The sequence below is a fragment of the Chrysemys picta genome, chromosome 6 (genome assembly GCF_011386835.1).
Source record: "Chrysemys picta bellii isolate R12L10 chromosome 6, ASM1138683v2, whole genome shotgun sequence".
Classification (NCBI taxonomy): domain Eukaryota; kingdom Metazoa; phylum Chordata; order Testudines; family Emydidae; genus Chrysemys; species Chrysemys picta.
The window spans coordinates 82,667,207-82,686,431 of record NC_088796.1 but is presented as its reverse complement, the minus strand read 5'-3'; the positions used below and the strand labels follow the sequence as shown (position 1 = coordinate 82,686,431).

The 19,225-nt window shown below is 43.4% G+C and overlaps 1 protein-coding gene and 1 long non-coding RNA gene across 3 annotated transcripts in view; one reads left to right on the top strand and one right to left on the bottom strand.

Annotated features, from left to right (window-relative positions):
- The window catches only part of LOC135972407 (uncharacterized), a 90,611-nt gene extending 71,422 nt beyond the window's left edge, over positions 1-19,189 (top strand). Inside the window, exon 3 of the long non-coding RNA XR_010588843.1 lies at positions 10,113-19,189. This is a non-coding gene — a long non-coding RNA (uncharacterized LOC135972407). The remainder of the gene's footprint in view (positions 1-10,112) is intronic.
- Positions 1-19,225, bottom strand: part of AUH (AU RNA binding methylglutaconyl-CoA hydratase) — a 191,234-nt gene that overhangs the window by 90,956 nt on the left and 81,053 nt on the right. For both annotated transcript variants that reach the window (XM_065550379.1, XM_042854596.2), the window contains 2 exons: positions 9,505-9,597; positions 8,446-8,502 (listed from right to left, as the gene is read on the bottom strand). In XM_065550379.1, coding sequence (XP_065406451.1) covers positions 8,446-8,502; positions 9,505-9,597 — 150 coding nt within the window. The remainder of the gene's footprint in view (positions 1-8,445; positions 8,503-9,504; positions 9,598-19,225) is intronic.

Here is a 19,225-nt window from a genome sequence, read left to right as displayed (position 1 = left end):
TCACTCCTACAGTTATCCTGAACCATTCCATCAGCTTCTTGTCTATTCTCACTGCTCTCATCAACTTGCTATAGATATTCTCTATCAGCTTGATCAATTTCTTGGGGTGCCAAACATTCTCAAAACTTGCCATAGTCCTTTCTGCCAGATGCTATCAAAAGCCATTATGAAGTCTATAAAGTTGTTATAGAAGGTTTGGTTGTGTTTGATATACTTCTGATACCTATTTTATCACAAATACTGATACTGCTGTAACAGACCCTGGTCTAAATCTAGCCTGCTCCTCTGCAAGCACCAATTTCACATACCTCTTCATTCTCTGCAATGTGTTGGCAAATGATTTTCTGGGCACACACAATAAGCTAATTCCTCTGTATAAAAAAAGTCATCTCTTTTTTTTATATATATAAACAGTACTATTATCACTTTTCCCCGTTCACTAATTTAATAGCTTTTCTCCTCAATTATTTTTGCACAAGGATCGAACGAAAGAGGATTTTTTCAGAGTATTTAGCATAATACAGCACTTTATATTTTTAAAGCACCGCTCCCGTTGACTTCACTTGTAGCAGTAAGTGATCAGCACTTCTGCAAATCAGATCCCAGCATGATCATGTAATTAAAGATCATCATAATATATATAGAATGGGGCTGAATTTAAGGTTGCCAGGGCAGTATTTATTCTGGCATTTCCTAACTTTTCAAAACTTGATTATTCAATCTTAATCTTGTTTTTTCAACTTACTTTATGTGGGTGTCTAATTTCCTGGGTTTTAAAAAAAGCTGACTGGAAACACAGAAATCCCACCATGTGTCATCATTCTACATCTTGGTCATCAGCAAGGTTAGAACCTTTAGATTAATCACACAAACCTCCACTACTTGAGCTAACTGAGTAACTGATAGCAATAGTATGTTTTCCTCCTCTATTTAGAGCAGCACTAGAGGGAAGATGAGACACTCACTTTGCCAGTGGGTTTCACAGCTACTTGCAGACAGCAAAGGAATGGAGAGACTCGGGAATCTTGGGTTCTATTCCAAGCTCTGTAGGTGTATGACCCTAGTGGGCTAGGCTCCCTACTATCAGGCTAGGTCTACACTAGTGGGGGGGTCAACCTAAGATACGCAACTTCAGCTACGCGAATAGCGTAGCTGAAGTCAGGGTATCTTAGGTTGACTTACCTGGCCGTGAGGACGGCGGCAAGTCGACCGCTGCCACTCCCCCGTTGACTCCGCTTCCGCCTCTCGCCACAGTGGAGTTCCGGAGTCGACGGCAGAGCGATCAGGGATCGATTTTATTACATCTACATTAGACGCGATAAATAGATCCCTGATAGATCGATCACGACCCACCGATCCGGCGGGTAGTGTAGACGTACCCTCAGTTACAGACCCACCTGTCCTGAAGCAACTAGGAGCAGCCATTACTGGGAAATGTCTGGCTTTGCCCCTGTAGCCCACAGACTCAGACTTTAAGGCCAGAAGGGACCATCATGATCATCTAGTCTGATCGCCTGCACATTGCAGGCAAGAGAGCCTAAACACTCCTGTAAAAGACCCATAATCTCTGGCTGAGTTACTGAAGTCCTCAAATAATGATTTAAAGACTTCAAGTTACAGAGAATTCATCATTTACTCTAGTTTAAACCTGAAAGTGACCTGTACCCCATGCTGCATCGAAAGGCAAAAAGCTCCCGGGGTCTCTGCCAATGTTCTCTCTAATTTTTTCTATCCATGTGCAAAATGAATTTTGTTATGTGCACCAATATTGAGATAATGTGTGCATGTGTGCCACCAGTAGACACAAAAAGCCTAGATATAATATATATTTTTTAAAAGTTACCATAGGGATAATTACTCCAGGCAAGACAGGTTAGGCATTTTAGAACTCACTACTCAAACAATTATATTTAAGTGAAAGAGAGAAATAAAAATTATGAAATGCACAGACCAGTCAAAAATCTAAAATAGCAGCACTTTGAAAGAATAAAATTACAGAGAATATATGTGCATTGCAGGAAGTATCACGAAGTAACAACAACAATAATACAAGTAAAGAAAGAATAGCAAATATGGCAGGTGACCAGCTTAGCTTAACAGTGAAATATTCGGTGAGCTTAAACTCAAAAAGGAATTCTACAAGAAGTGGAAATTTGGACAGATGACTAGGGAGGAGTATAAAAATATTGCAGGGGTGTAATCAGGAAGGCCAAGGCACAGCTGGAGTTGCAGCTAGCAAGGGATGTGAAAGGTAACAAGAAGAGATGTTAGCAACAAGAAGGTGGTCAGGAAAGTGTGGGACCCTTACTGAATGGGGGAGACAACATAGTGACAGATGATGTGGAAAAAGCTGAAGTACTCAATGCTTTTTTTGCCTCAGTCTTCACAGACAAGGTCAGCTCCCAGACTGCTGGGCAACACACTGGGCAACAGAGTATGGGGAGGAGGTGAGCAGCCTTCAGTGGTGAAAGAACAGGTTAAGGACTAGTTAGAAAAGCTGGACATGCACAAGCCCATAGGTCCAGATCTAATGCATCCAAGGGTGCTGAGGGAATTGGCTGATGTGATTGCAGAGCCATTGGCCATTATCTTTGAAAATTCGTGGTGATCGGGGGGAGGTCCCGGACGATTGGAAAAAGGCAAATACAGTGCCCATATTTTAAAAAAGGAAGAAAGAGAACCCCAGGAACTACAGACCAGTCAGCCTCACTTCAGTCCCCAGCAAAATCATGGAGCAGGTCCTCAAGGAATCCATTTTGAAGCACTTGGAGGAGAGGAAGGTAATCAGGAACAGTCAACCTGGATTCACCAAGGGCAAGTCATGCCTAACCAACCTGATTGCCTTCTATGATGAGATAACTGGCTTTGTGGATATGGGGAAAGCGGTGGATGTGATATATCTTGATTTTAGCAAAGCTTTTGATATGGTGTCTCACAGCATTCTTGCCAGCAAGTTAAAGAAGTATGGATTGGATGAATGGACTATAAGGTGGATAGAAAGCTGGCTAGATTGTTGGGCTCAGCGGGTAGTGATCAATAGCTCGATATCTAGTTGGCAGCCGGTATCAAGTGGAGTGCCCCAGGGGTCGGTCCTGGGGCCGGTTTTGTTCAACATCTTTATTAATCATCTGGATGATGGGATTAATTGCACCCTGAGCATGTTCGCAGATGACACTAAACTAGGGGGAGAGGTAGATACGCTGGAGGGTAGGGATAGGGTCCAGAGTGACCTAGAAAAATTGGAGGATTGGGCCAGAAGAAATCTGATGAGGTTCAAGAAGGACAAGTGCAGAGTCCTGCACTTAGGAAAGAAAAATCCCATGCACCGCTACAGGCTGGGGACTGACTGGCTAAGCGACAGTTCTGCAGAAAAGGACTTGGGGATTACAGTGGACGAGAAGCTGGATATGAGTCAGCAGTGTGCCCTTGTTGCCAAGAAGGCCAACGGCATATTGGGCTGTATTAGTAGAAGCGTTGCAAGCAGATTGAGGGAAGTGATTATTCCCCTCTATTTGGCACTGGTGAGTATTGCATCCAGTTTTGGTCCCCCCAATACAGAAGGGATGTGGACAAATTGGAGAGAGTACAGCAGAAGGCAACAAAAATAATTAGGGGCCTGGGGCACATGACTTTCGAGGAGAGGCTGAGGGAACTGGGGTTATTTAGTCGGCAGAAGAGAAGAGTGAGGGGGGATTTGATAGCAGCCTTCAACTACCTGAAGGGGGGTTCCAAAGAGGAAGAAGCTCAGCTGTTCTCAGTGGTGGCAGATGACAGAACAAGAAGCAATGGTCTCAAGTTGCAGTGGGGAAGGTCTAGGTTGGATATTAGGAAACACTATTTCACTAGGAGGGTGGTGAAGCACTGGAATTGGTTGCCTTGGGAGGTGGTGGAATCTCCATCCTTAGAGGTTTTTAAGGCCCAGCTTTGATAAAGTCCTGGTTGGGATGATTTAGTTGGGAATTGGTCCTGCTTTGAGCAGGGGGTTGGACTAGATGACCTCCTGAGGTCTCTTCCAACCCTAATATTCTATGATTCTATGTGTTGGGCGGGAAGTGTGTGAGAGACAGAGAGTGAGTGTGTGTGTGAGTGAGAGAGAGACACATACAGAGACAGCGTGTGAATGAGACAGAGAGTGTGTGTGTGCTGGCTGCTGGGGAAGCGTATGAGAGACCGTGCACTTTCTCTTTAAGCACAGCCGCACTCACCAGTCTGAAGGCTCATTCAGACCGCAGCAGCCACCAGCAGCTCAGTCCACCTCCTGAGCCTTGTCCTCCTCCCCCACTCTACAGAGATGGGGTACGTGGGCAGAGAGAGGCAGGGGGAGAGGAACACCCTGACATCAGTGTCCCCTCCTCCCCAATTCTGCACAGCAAGCAGGAGGGTCCCAGGAGCTCCAAGGCAGAGGGCAGGAGCAGTGGAGTGGAGGGGCATCTGAACACAAGTTGCCGGATGTGCGCAGCTCTACTAATCAAATGCATGGCACTCAATTGACTCTTGTGCGGCCATGCAGGCACGCAGCTTAGAGGGAACACTGGTCTCTGCCAATCTGACCCAAGAGAAAATTCCTTATCAACTCCAAATATGGCAAATCAGTTAGACTCTGAGCACGTGGGCAAGACCTACCAGCCAGACACCTGGGAAGGAATTCTCTGTAGTAACTCAGAACCCGCCCCTTCTAGTGTCCCATCACTGGCCATTGAAGATATTTGCTGCTACCATTCACACATCAGCTACATACCATTGTATGCAGTCTCATCATAATGTCCCCTCCATAAATTTATCAAGCCTAGTCTTGAAGCCACTTAGGATTTTTTTGTCCCCACTGCTCCACTTGGAAGGCCGTGCCACAACTTCACTCCCCTAATGGTTAGAAACCTTTGTCTAATTTCAAGCTTAAACTTGTTGACGACCAGTTTATATCCATTTGTTCTTGTGTCCACATTGCCGCTTAACTTAAATAAATCCTCTCCCTCCCTGATATTTATCCCTCTGATGTACTTATGGAGAGCAGTCATATCTCCCCTCAGCCTTCTTTTGGTTAAGCTAAACAAGCCAAACTCTTGGATTCCCCACTCATAAAGTAGGTTTTCCATTCCTCTGATCATCCTAGTAACCCTTCTCTGCAACTGTTCCAGTTTAAATTCATTTTTTGTTAAACATGGGAGCCCAGAACTGCACACACTATTCCAGATGAGGTCTCACCAGTGCCTTGTATAATGGTACTAACACTTCCCTGTCTCTACTGGAAATACCTTGCCTGATGCATCCTAGGACTGTATTAGCCTTTTTTCACAGCCGCATCACATTAGCAGCTCATAGTCATCCTGTGGCCAACCAATATATCCAGGTCTTTCTCCTCCTCTGTTGCTTTCAACTGGAAGTCCCCAGATTATAGCAAAACGTCTTGTTGATAGTCCCTTTGCACTATTAAATTTCATCCCATTTCTATTACTCCAGTTTTCAAAGTCCTTTGGATCTTCTTGTATGATATTCCGGTCTTCCTCCATATTGGCAATACCTCCCAAGTGTGTGTCATCTGCAAATTTTATTGGCACACTCCCACTTCTTGGGCCAAGGTCATTAATGAAACTGTTAAATAAGATTGGTTCCAAGACCGATCCCTGAGGAACTCCTCTAGTAACCTCCCTCCAGCCTGGCAGCCTTTCAGTATGACCCATTGTAGTCTCCCCTTTAACCAATTCCTTATCCACCTTTCAATCCTTATATTAATTCCCATCTTCTCCAATTTAACTGTATCAGATGCCTGACTGAAATCCAGGTAGATTAGATATACCGTATTTCCTTTGTCTAAAAAACCAGTTATCTTATCAAAGAAGGAAATCCATCTACCTTTTGTAAAACCATGTTATATTTTATCCCAATTACTATTTACTTCTATGTCATTAGCTACTTTCTCTTTCAACATTTGTTCCAAGACCTTGCATACAACTGAAGTAAAACTAATAGGCCTGTTATCTCCTGGATCACTTTTTCCCCCTTTCTTAAAAATAGGATCTCTATTAGTAATTCTCCAGTCATAGGGTATAACCCCCGAGTTTACAGATTCATTAAAAATCATGGCTATTGGACTTGCAATTTCATGTGCCAGTTCCTTTAATATTCTTGGATGGAGATTATCCAGGCCCCCAAATTTAATCCAATTAAACTGTTGCAGTTTGACTTCCAACGTGGATGTTGTAATTTCTACTTCCATATCCTTGTTCCCATTAGCCACCCTGCCATGACCCCTAAACTCTTCATTACCCTTATTAAAAACTGAGGCAAAGTATTTGTTGTGGTGTTGGTCCATGCCTAGATTATCTTTAATCTCCACCCTATCTTCAGTGCTTAGTGGTCCCATTTTTTCTTTCCTTGTTTTCTTTTTATTTATATGGCTATAAAATCTTTTACTATTGGTTTTAATTTCCTTTGCAAGACCCAACTCTGCTTGGCTTTTGGCAGTTCTCACTTTATCCCCACACTCCAAGAGGTAGCTCTCCTTGCTGATCTATCCCATCTTCCATTCTTGTAGGCTTTCTGCTTTCTCTTAATCACTGTTTGAGATGCTTGCTCATCCAACTTGGTCTGCAATCCTTCCCTACAGTCACAGTCCAATCACAAGTAAGAGATGAGAACATATGGAGCATGTTCAGTCACGCTGTAGGGGTTGTGTAAGTGCAGTGTGATCAACACTAGGAATTGTGAGAGGTTTGAGCAAGCTCAATTAGGATGGAATCTTTGGAGATTTTAGCTGGTAAAATCAAAGAAGTCTCTACCGAGCTTGCACAAACTACAATTTTTCAAAGGCTTATAACCCGGCCAGATTTGGGACAGAATCCACATCTCCATTGCAGACACATCCCTGACAGAAAGTCATGGGGGCACTAGAGCTGTTCAAAGAAAAGCTCACTAGAATTTAACATGGCCAAAACAACATGTTTTTCCATAGTCTCATTCTTGAAATAACTGAACATCGACCAGCCACTGCCTATACTATCTTTGGTTTTCTGCCTCTAGGATGCCACCATCCTCAACACCACCCTGTGGGAGCTCTCTGAAATAAAAGAACATAGGTAATCAACTGCACCTTCATCTACTCCCACTAGGATCAATTGGCAAGGCAATAATATATCATGATCAACGGCACCACAGGCAACTGACAGACCTAAAAATATATGTATGAATACCTCATCTTCACCCATGGCTAAGAAGGGATCAACCATCAGGATAACCCAGTGTGGTACCCATGCCAAACAAAGGTCTGAATTCAAACTGAGAATAAACTAGGAGATCTGAAACACCTAATTAAGATATTGCGAGATGTCGCATCACAACTTCCTCAATAATCTTAACCAATAATGGAAAATTTGAAACAGGACAAAAAGCATCCAGACTGTCAAATTCAAGTGGTTGTTTCTTATCCAGAGGTTGCACCAATGTTTCCTTAAGGACAGTTGGCACCCTGCTCTTCCTGCTACAAGCATTGACAACTTCCATTAGCAACAGACCTAGTATTTCCCCAACAGCCTTCACCAATCAGAAAGAACATTACTCCAAAGCTGAGGCATAAAATTCTCAAAACACTTCTAGCAACATCAGCTAAAGCCCTAGCAGAGAAGTTTTGTTTCCTCAAGATATTGTTCTTCCATTACAAAGGCAAATAGTTTGGTTCAAATCAGTGTGCTTTTATCTGGAAAACAAAAATAAATGCCCTTCACAATAGAAGGGACTCAAATCAAACATCATTATTACCCCTTTATTCTTTTCAGCCACCCTGAATCCGGAGTAGGGCCAACTGTCCTTCCAAGTGGAAGAAGGTGTTAAAATAAAATAGTAGTCTCTGTCCTCTGAAGATACCAAAAACATTCTGAATGAGATAGAGTGATACATACACCACACTTTCACAGTCAGTATCTTCATATAACTGACTAAAAAGCAATACAAAAGTTGAATTAGTGTCCTAAAGGAACAGATTTAGGAACAGATTGATTTAGTTGGGGTTGGTCCTGCTTTGAGCAAGGGGTTGGACTAGATGACTTCCTCAGGTCTCTTCCAATGCTAATCTTCTATGATTCTAAGATGGTATATGGTGTTGGATCATCAAATTAAATTACCATTTCTGCTATACTAATAGTTACAAATTAATGTTTTTGCACATGCCCCTACACAAATGACATCAGCCTTCAAAGACATTAACCCCATTTACATAACCGTTAAGGCGGGCATCCATTAAAAAAAAAAATCCTACATAACTCATTTCTTTAAAGAAAAAGAAACTTTTTACTAATTTTCGCTAGGAAATATGGTTTAAAACTATGTTAATAACACTTAAAAAATACAAAGTTAAACATAAAATGTATAACCAACAATGCAAAATCACAAGCACCAAGACCACTGGTTAGCAGTTGGATTATCTTCAGTATTGTACAAGACTAAAATTCATACCTGCACCCGGAATGATTGCCAGCTTTGTTTCAACTAGACCCATTTTAGCAGAAGAGGCTTGAAAAGAAGCATAAAATGTAATGAGTTCTTGATATAATCTATACTAAATAATAATTTGAAAAAGTTTATACAAAAGAAGATTCTTTACAACAATCTGTTAATTTATTAAACTTGTCTTCCAAACAACAAACCATCACTTAAAAAAGCATTTGCCTATGGAAATACAGAAAGACACCAAATTGAGCTGCAATTTATTAAAAGAACAAAGAAGCTATTCCTGTCAAGACAGGCTCTGTACCTCATTAATTTTCACACAGGAAGATTGCTGATGCAAGTAAGTTATTTAGATCCAATAATGCACAGAATTATTTGTACATTTTAAAGCACTAAAAGAAAGTGGCAATGTTATTATTTAACAACTTGAAATGGTGGGGAAGTCTGTTTCTGATGATTATGAATTCTTTAGCTGACTGACTACTCCCTCAGGGTCAAACAGCTTAATATACTATGAGTATGCTGGCAAGTGCTCAAGAGCAAGTTTCCATTTACTTTCCAACAAATGGTTTTGCAGTTCTGACAGCTGGATAGATCAAGGTTCCTCTTTTCATGTGCTGTTGTCACTTTTATTTTATAAGAGCTTAATTACTTATTTAATAATACACTCACAAACTAGTTTGGCCTATTTCCTGCATCCTGTTTGTATAGTAACAAATTTTGACGACAAGAGCATTTTAATTATAAAAAAAATTCTCAATCTCTGCCCTAGCCTTCTGGGATCACTGCTAATGATATAGTGAATACTGCTAACGATAAAATGAAGATCATAAGAATAAATTAAAACAGGCAACAAAAATGCTCTATCTATCAACAGTAAATGGTATGAAATTAAACATCAGCAATTATTTCAGTCAAGTTTCTGCTAAATCACATAGAAATAATTGAGCGTATGCAATGTCAGATATAAAACCAGTTTTAGAAGGACTGTTGCCAAGGCAAGGATTAGTCAAGCCTTCTATAATGCTAATAATCTCCTGATCATTTAATAGGATTCAGTCTTACCTGCCACTCTTATGTCACAGGCTAATGCCAGTTCTAGGCCACCACCTAATGCAGTCCCATCTATCGCAGCAATTGTTGGTACTGGAAGATTAGCTGAAAGAGAAAGTATCAGTTAATACCTGCTCACAATGAACATTTGTGAGTCATTCCTGTATTATCTCTTGTTCAAATTACAATCAGACGAGGAAACACAAGTAACATATCTTCTTCGATGACGATGCCTATCTTAAAATCAATTGTTCAGAATGATTGTTCAGTGAACACATGACACTCAATCTTTCTGCAACCAAATTGTGTTGCAAACTGTCCCTTCAGCAGCTGTTCAGTTCTGCCCTTAATTTAGATTGTAAACTCTGAAGGCACAGTCCATGGCATTACAGAAATAACAAAACATTTAAAATTCCAGTACATGTAGACTTGCCAGAGTGCAGTTGAAACATATATGTAATTAGCAGCAGCTGTAACCAGGTTAGAGCTGGCAGCTCTGTGCATCTGATATTGTTTGCATATCATTTTTATTATAAGTCTTACATATGTAATTGTGATAAAAATATAAGCATCCATCCTCATCTTTATTGATTTTAGGTTCTTTCCTTTCATGTTCACAGTGCACTAAATGAAGACTGAAGGAGAACACTATTCCAGGGTTTCCTACTTTCTTCAATGTGTGGATCACAACTTAACAGAGAGATAGTTGAGAAGACAACCTCTGACCAGCTCCCCTCCTATTGATGAGTGCATAATATCCCTTTGGAAAATACAGCAATTGGTTACAGAGAAAAGAAGTATCAGGAAACTAATTCATTTGTAGCTGTCTTTATTGCAAAAATAACAAAAAAAAAAAAAGGAAAGCCAGCACAATTTGGACAGCCAGCTGTCTTTAGACCACCAATAAGCGGTCCATAGATCACCTCTAGTTCAGGACTGAGGGTTTTGAAAGTTCTGCACTATTCTATATTACACTTATGCTATTATAGCAATATGGTAAAGAATCAAATTGATTGGTTGAAATTATCTGTAAGTAGTCTTTTACTGCCAATAAAAACTGGTGCCAATAAAGCACCCTAAAAAATATTTGTCACTCCAGGCATCAGAAGTTACTTGCAAGGCTCCAGAATAGCTAGTACACACCCCAGCTACCAGATAGCATATAGGGAGTAAAGGATCAGGAACCAGACCTACCCAGCTCCTATCTTTGTTCGTCCACCTGTATGTGAAGATAGGAAGGATAGACTGCTCTAACTCCCTTCAGGACCTGAGCTGGCAGCATGATAATCAGGAAATCATATCCATGCCTCGTGTACTAAGCATGACAGAATCTGGCTTCAAAAGTTAACAGAGATAGGTAACTGAAAAATAACTCCTGGAGCATTGAAAGCTTAATTGCTAGTAATCACAGTTTTTAGTGATTAATACCTACGTTACTCCGAGGGGAATTCTGCGCCACTGTGCGTGCACATAATTTATGAGCCTCACACATTTTTATTTTTGCGCAGAAAAAGCTTCTGCTGAAAAGTTGCTGCGGTTCCACCTTTTGCCCACCAGAGGGCACTGTGGCAATAGAACACAGCAGCTGCTCCCAGACAGCTAGGGAAGAGAAAGAGCCTGCAGAGCCTTCTTCACAGTACCTTTAGGGTCAAGTCAGGAGACTGGGGGCTATGGAGAGACAGACAGTGTAGGGCTGCTGGGGGGTCAGACAGAGGCTCATAAGGGCTAGTGGGGGAGGACAGACTGGGCAGGGGCTCAATGGGAGATGAGGCTCTGGGCCACAGGGGGAAGGGAGGTGCAGGGCCACATAGGGATGGGAGAATGGCTGAGAGGGGGCATGGAGACACATTGGGACCAAGGGAGGTGATGCAGGGCCACATGGAGATGCAGGAGTGGGTGTCTGGGTGAAGATGGAGCGACACATGTGGACAGGGGGTGCAAGGACACATGGGGATGGGGAGTGGGTGTCTGAGTGGGGGTGGAGGGACACGTGTGCCTGACTGAATGGGAGAGGCGAGGGGTCAGCCAGGGTCTGCATGGGGGGGAGCTCCCTAACAGTCCCTCCCTGCCCCCCCCAAAAAAACATACTTCCCCCCCCATACCCAACAACCATTCAAGTTCACACCCAGGATCCTTCCCAGCAATTATTTCCCTCTCCCTCAGCTCCTCAGTTACCCAAGACTACCCCCCAGCTTTTGCACCGCTTATGGGGTGTATGGGAAATATGGTTCTGTATTGTAGTTTAAATGAATTATTGCTCAGAGTTCTATATTAATATGTCTACTAAGGAATCTATTTATCAAAAAACATTTTCTGATTTTTTTGTCGTCAGTATTGTTACAGACATACTTGCTGGCAGGTATTTTGAAATGAAGGACCAAAAATACTTGAAACTGGTATGATTATATTTGAATTATTTATTTTAACAAATAAAATATGCAGAATTTTGCAGAATTTGAAAATATTGTGCACAGGTTTTTTAATTTTTTGTTGCAGAATTTTTTATTTTTTGGCGCAGAATTCTCCCAGGACTACTACGTGGATTCCACACTCTTGAGAGGATAGCAAATAATCACAACCTTCATGGATAATGTTCTGAGTACTAATTAAATAATGACTGCAGGACTGAAAACTAGGCTGCTTCATCTGGTGGTAAAGTAGATTAGTCATTTAGAATGTTAGTTACAGTGCAAACCAAACACACTATCACATAAGGAAATGAAGTCTCAGGAGTAGAAAAATATTATAAAATCAACTTGTTTTAAAGAATTACAGTTACAGTTCCTAATAAGCAGTTCTAAAATTCAAAACTCAGAAATAAAAAGCAGTTTGGTTTTCTTTACTATGTGTTAGCATGCTATGCCATCACTTCACAATGAGTTTAATTCTAAAGAGCCAATTGCAAACTGGCAGTTGACTGAGTGACACTTGAAAGGTAGTCTTTCAATTCTCCATAGATGCTCTGTGCTAATGTGGGACATGCACATATCAAAAGAACAGTAGAATTATCCATTTTAACATCCTTTCACATAACAGAAAAAAAATAAACATAAATGTAAAAATATAATTGTTTTGGATAAAAAAAATTTTGTTCCAAAGTAGTAAAAATTAACATCAAGGGTACAGCCTGTTGGAATATTCATAGATTGCTCGTGTTTATCTTCATTTTTTAAATACTGTATGCATAAAACAGTCCAGTTCAAAACAAATTCTGATCAAACATTTGAAGATCAAGTCCTGCAGATTCAGTTGATTTTGATGCACTCAAATTTGAAGAATGCTAAATTGAGCAGATAGACATGTCAGTCTCAACAATGATTTTACATGGCAAGACTCAGTTGCCAAATGGTGAGTGACAGACAAAATCTATTTAAAGCCTTTTCCAGCAGCTTGATCGTTTTATTCCAGAACATTCCACAATTTTTAGTCACTCTCTGGAATGGTTTTGACACACTGTAAATAAAGGCATGCCACATTAAGGCATGTTTTGCATATCCTAGTCAGCAGCTGGGCAATAGGAATAGATTTCAAATGTGATTAGTATTTATCAATGCAGAATCACAAGCTGCAAGGTGCAAGTCTACAGAAGGAATTAAAAATATGGTTGGGTGGGCAGATTAATGAATAATTTAACAGAAAAATAGAGAGTGCAAAATACAGCCGAGATAGGTAAAGTAATCTATGCTTGTATAGAGCTGAAAGTTGTCTTTAGAGGGAGAAGTAGTAAAAAATAAAAAGTCTAGGTAATAATGTAACGCATTAAAATATATACAGAACTAAGAGTTGTGTCAAAGTATAGTAGAGCATCAGAATAATGAATCAAGGCAAAATAAGCCAGGTCATATAATGAATTTCTGAAGGATTATTTCACACATCAAATACACTGAGTCACAAAGCAAAAAAGGGCAAGGAATTTCAGTCATCTAAGAGAAACAATAATTCACCAAAAATACAATTCAATTAGCATTTCTAAACAAAAACTTGATGGGAAAGGTAATTCCCTCCATTTATTTTTTATTACTGGCAAAGATACAACATTAAGGAATAAAGACACCACAATAGTGGATACAATAAAAACCTAGGTAAGTAGATCACAGAGTCAATCAGAAAACTTAGAAAGCTGTGTCCAGAATTTAGGATTCATAACACTGCAGATTATTATAACAACACTGGTATGTATATCCAAGTGCACTGTGGAACTTCTAGTGCATGGTAGCAGGGTCACACAACCAGTTAACATGTGGCAAGCTAGTGTGCTGTAGATTTACACCCTGGCTTTCCACCCACAAAGCATCCACATAAACAAGCCCTAAAATAATTGTCTGTCTGATTGGAGGTGGATATTAGGAGTCCTTCTTTAACAATAATTGTAGACAGTCCTACTAAAGTTGGCATCTGGTCTGGAAGCCTTGACTTAAGAGCAGTGTTTTGTAAATGTGTGGACCAAACTCCACTTAGCTGCCCTACAAATTTCAGAAATAGGGCCTCTCATCACACAGGTCACATAGGCTGCCTGAGCTCTAGTGCAGCAGTTTTCAAACTCTGAATCGGGACCCCAAAGTGGGTCACGATCACATTTTAATGGGGTCACCAGGGTTGGTTTAGACTTGCTGGGGCCTGGGGCCAAAGCCCAAGGCTCACCACCCAGGGGCTGAAGTCCAAGGGCTTCAGCTCTCGGCAGCAAGGCTCAGGTTACAGGCTCCCTGCCTCAGGCTGAAGCCCTTGGGCTTCGGCTTTGAACCCACCCCCGCTCCCCAACCAGAGCACTGGGGCTCGGGCTTCGGCTCTGGTCCTCCCACCTAGGGCAGCAGGACTCAGGCAGGCTCAGGCTTTGGTCCCACCCTGGGATCGTGTACTAACTTTAGATTTGGGAGGCCCTGGCTGCTGCAACCTCTCAGACAAATAATCCTGGTAACTACATGGAAAAAGTACCCAAATCCTTTGGAAGAGACTTTGTACCTCCTGTCAGCTCACTTGAACATGGCCAGAATAGATGCTGGTATGTGCCACAGGCCTTTCACAGGTTCCAGCAGTCCTTCGTTTATAAGTATGAAGAGCCCCTCCGCAGGCATGGAAAGGTGCAAGATGTCCAGGAGTTTGTGAGGATGCTCCTGCATCACTTCCAGAGGTATATCTAGAGTCTTTGCCATTAGCTTAATGAAGTTATCAACTGAAGAAACGGTTGAGGGATTTACTTCTTCATTGGGAGATGAGGAGGAGATTGGAGCAGGAATAAATTGTTCTTCCCATGCAGATGTAATTCCTCATCACTTCTCCTGCCTTTGCAGGATCTGAGGCTGCACTAACTAATCTGGCTGTGTGGGTTTATAGTGCCTCTTTGGAAAGGGTGATCTAGGCCTAGAGTGGGCTGAAGATGCAGGCCATGAATTGTGAATATGTCTGCTCCCCTAGGGCATTCAGTAGGGCCAAAGCTGATACAGGTATTGGTACTGGGATGGGGGACACTTGAGGGGAGAGGGAGTACCAAAAGGAATGCTCCCTATGAGCCATGGGTTCTTTCCTGCTGTCCCTTACAGATCCATCCTCAAAAATCTCTTCCTGACTCCCACTTTGCCACCCTAGGGGGAGGAGGAGGAGGCAGTGGTGGCTATGTAGGAGAAGAGTCCCAACTACCTACCAGTGGGGATGAAAAAAAAAGTACACCATTTTCAAGACAGGCACTGTCCTGTGAGGAATTCTCTGTTTCTGCTAGGCTCTCACTAACTAGGTAGGGCATGAAGTCTGTATCTTCGTTACCTACCATGTCAATAGACTTAGTGAAGCTTAGTTATTACCTCTTTCATTCAGGAAACCCCAGTACAGGGACCACTGTTAAATCACTTGGTACCATATATGCCCTGGGTACCAAACCACTAGGTACCAATGTGCTGGGCACAAAGGAACAGAGTTCCAATGTTGCCTGTACAGAAGCACCATTTGCCAACATGCTGGGTTGAAGAACCAGTACTGAGGTAGTCACAGTCTGGAGGGTTAGTGGTGCCATCAGTGCTCTCTTAACAGTTGGGACCAGGGCATCAGAGGGACTCTTCCAAGGCCACTGGCTGCTTTGACTGTTGAGCCCAAGTCACCATGACTTATGAATCTTAAACCTCAACTTAGTAGGCACCAGACAGCGTGACCTCTGGCTTGGCTCAACTCTGGAGCATTGCTCCTTCCTAACCTTGCCAGAGGTCTAAACTGGAATGGAAATGTATGACAGGGACTTCTTGGTTGAAGTAGCCAGGGAGCTCAGGGTGGAATCTCAACTTATTAGAGAGCTCGAGGACAGGGACTGACAGAGGACTGAGGGTCCAGCTGCATCGTTCCTTTTGATGTCCAAGGTAGCTTGCATAAAAAGATCCAGGAGGAACAATTTTAAGTGAGCTTGTCCACCTTTCTGAATCCATTCAGAGGAGGAGTGACATATGGTAAATTGCTAAGGAATATGTCCTTCTCCTAAGTGAAACTGGTATCTAGAGTATTTATCATTAAAGTATTGAAGATTAACAGAAGGAGCATGTTTTAAACCGCACAGATTTTGCTTCTACCATTTTGCTAGAGCTCTTGTAAGGGGAGAAAGGGTATGGGTCCTAGTCTAAAAAGCAGAACCTGACTAAAATGGTTGTTTGGGTATGTGTTGGTAACAGGCAACAAAACTAACAACTAGCACATTGAACAGAGAAGCAGGCAGACACTGCAAGAGTTCCATCTCATTGCCATGGGCAGTAAGAAGGAAGCGAGTGGTGGTTGGGCCCTCTCTGCCCATATGCCTTCAGGTGGGGGGACAGGACAGGCCTGGTCCCAACAGACACTGCTGGCTAAGAGAATCTGATTAAGCACACGAGGTGCATACGAACAGGAGTGGACTCCATGTGGATAATCACTTGAAGAACACTATAGACATTTGTCCTATGTAAGGGTATGTCTACACAGCAAATAAAAACCCATGGCTGGCCCGTGCCAGCTAACTTGGACTCAGGGCTTGGGCTGCACGGCTGTTTCACTGCTCTGTAGACTTCCAGGCGTGGGCTGGAGCCCGGGCTCTATGACCCAGCAGGGTTGGAGATTCCAGAGCTCTGGCTGCAGCCTGAGCCTGGAAGTCTACATAGCAATGTAACAGGCCCTCAGCCTGAGTAGGCTGGCATGGGTCAGCCGCCAGTTTTTCTTTGCTGAATAGACATACTCTAAGGCCTGGTCTACACTAGGAGGTTATGTCGAATTTAGCAGCGTTAACTCGAATTAACCCTGCACCCATCCACACAACGAAGCTATTTATCTCGACATAGAGGTCTCTTTAAATCGATTTCTGTACTCCTCCCCGACGAGGGGAGTAGCGCTAAATTCGACATTGCCATGTCGAATTAGGGTAGGTGTGGATGGAATTCGACGTTAATAGCTCTGGGAGCTATCCCACAGTGCACCACTCTGTTGATGCTCTGAACAGCAGTCCGAGCTCGGATGCTCTGACCAGCCACCAGGAAAAGCCCCGGGAAAATTTGAATTCCTTTTCCTGTCTGGCCAGTTTGAATCTCATTTCCTGTTTGGACATCGTTGCCAGCAGCACTGGCAACGATGCAGAGCTCTCCAGCAGAGGTGACCATGCAATCGCAGAATAGAAAGAGGGCCCCAGCATGGACTGATCGGGAAGTCTTGGATCTGATCGCTGTGTGGGGCGATGAGTCCGTGCTTTCGGAGCTACGATCGAAAAAACGGAATGCGAAGATCTACGAGAAGATCTCAAAAGCCATGATGGAGAGAGGATACAGCCGGGATGCAACGCAGTGCCGCGTGAAAATTAAGGAGCTGAGACAAGGGTACCAGAAGACCAAAGAGTCAAACGGACGCTCCGGATCCAGCCCCACACATGCCGTTTCTACGAGGCACTGCATTCCATTCTAGGTGCGGCTGCCACCACTACCCCACCACTGTCCGTGGACACTGACGATGGGGTATTGTCGACGGCTGCTTCCTCGGAGATGTTCGCGGACGGGGAAGATGAGGAAGGAGATGAGGAGGACGAGGCAGTCGACAGCGCTTTCAATGCTGATTTCCCCGACAGCCAGGATCTCTTCATCACCCTCACGGAGATCCCCTACCAACCCTCCCAAGACGGTAACCCAGACCGTGAATCAGGGGAAACATCAGTAGGTAAGTGTTTTAAACATTTATTTTGAACAGAATAGGAATGGTATCTTAACAATGGGTTTTTTATGATTAGTTTGCCCTAGGCGCTTTAGTTTCTAGTCCTTGCCAATGCAGCTACTGGAAAAGTTTGTCAACATGTCTGGTTTTTCATAATTAGTTTGACCTAGGCGCTTTAGTTTTTAGTCCTTTCCAGTGCAGCTACTTGAAAATTCTGTCAATATGTCCAGGGATAGAGCAGAAATCCTCTTGGGACATCTCCACGAAGGTCTCCTGGAGATATTGTGAAAGCCTTTGCATCAGGTTCCTGGGGAGAGCGGCCTTATTGAGTCCTCCATGGTAGGAAACTTTTCCATGCCAGGCTAGCAGCAAGTACTCCGGGATCATTGCCTCGCAAAGCATGGCGGCATACGGCCCTGGTGCTTGCTGGAATTCACGCAGCATGCGGTCTTTCTCTGTCTCCGAAATCCTCATCAGAGTGATATCACTCATGGTGACCTGCTTTAAATTAGGGGAATGTTAGTATTGGGACTGATTGCCTGTTCCTTTACATAACTGTAACCGGCCGTTTACAGCCATGCGGTGGAGGTGTGACAGGGGCAGCATGGAGGGATCTTTCCCGGGGACAGCCGCGAGGGGGGTGGGATAGGGGCAGAGTTCATGCTGGCCGGATTGCCGGCAGCAGGAACTGGCCAACGTTAGGAGCATTGCTTGGAACGTGAAAGGAGGGCACTGCTATAAATTAAGCTTTAAGCAGCCAAAAGTCTACGGCTTACCATGTCCGCCTGCTAGCCGAATTCCGTTATCCGGCCCCGCTTGTACAGCAAGACCCCAGGCACTCAATGGGAAGGCCGAAAATTCGACCTTGTACTGAGTGCGCATGTGATAGGTGCTGTGCATGGTCTTGTTCACAGAGAAAGACTATGTTCATTGTTCACAAAAAATTATCTTTCTGAGGAATTCACTCCCTTTTTCCCATCCCACAGCTGCGAGTGTCTCCCGAGCTACCCCGGCATCCCCCTCCAAGAGGCTGGCGCAGATCAGGCGACGAAAGAGAAGGACACGGGATGAGATGTTCTCAGAACTTATGGGCTGCTCCCGAGCTGAGGTGGCACAGCAGACCCAATGGAGGGAGAACATGTTGCAATACCAGCGATCACACAGCGAACGGGAGGACAGGTGGCGGCAGGAAGACTAGCAGGCGACTCAAACACTGCTTGGACTAATGAGGGAGCAAACGGACACGCTCCGGCGCCTTGTAGATGTTCTGCAGGACCGGAGGCAGGAGGACAGAGCCCCGCTGCATTCTCTCTCTAACCGCCCTCCCCTGCTACAAAGTCCCATCCAACCCTCACCCAAAGTCCCAAGAAGGAGAGGCGGCAGGGGCCGTGAAAACAGTGACTCCACCCCTGCAGACTGCTCAAGTAACAGAAGGCTCTCATTCCCAAAGATTTGATAAGTCCTTTCCTTCACTCCAAAAGCACCTCACCCAAGCCCCCGTCCCAGTTTCATCCCCTAACTGTGTAGTTGTTAATAAAAAATACGTTTCTGTTAATTACTGTTTCCATCATGTTCTTTTAGAGGAGAGTGT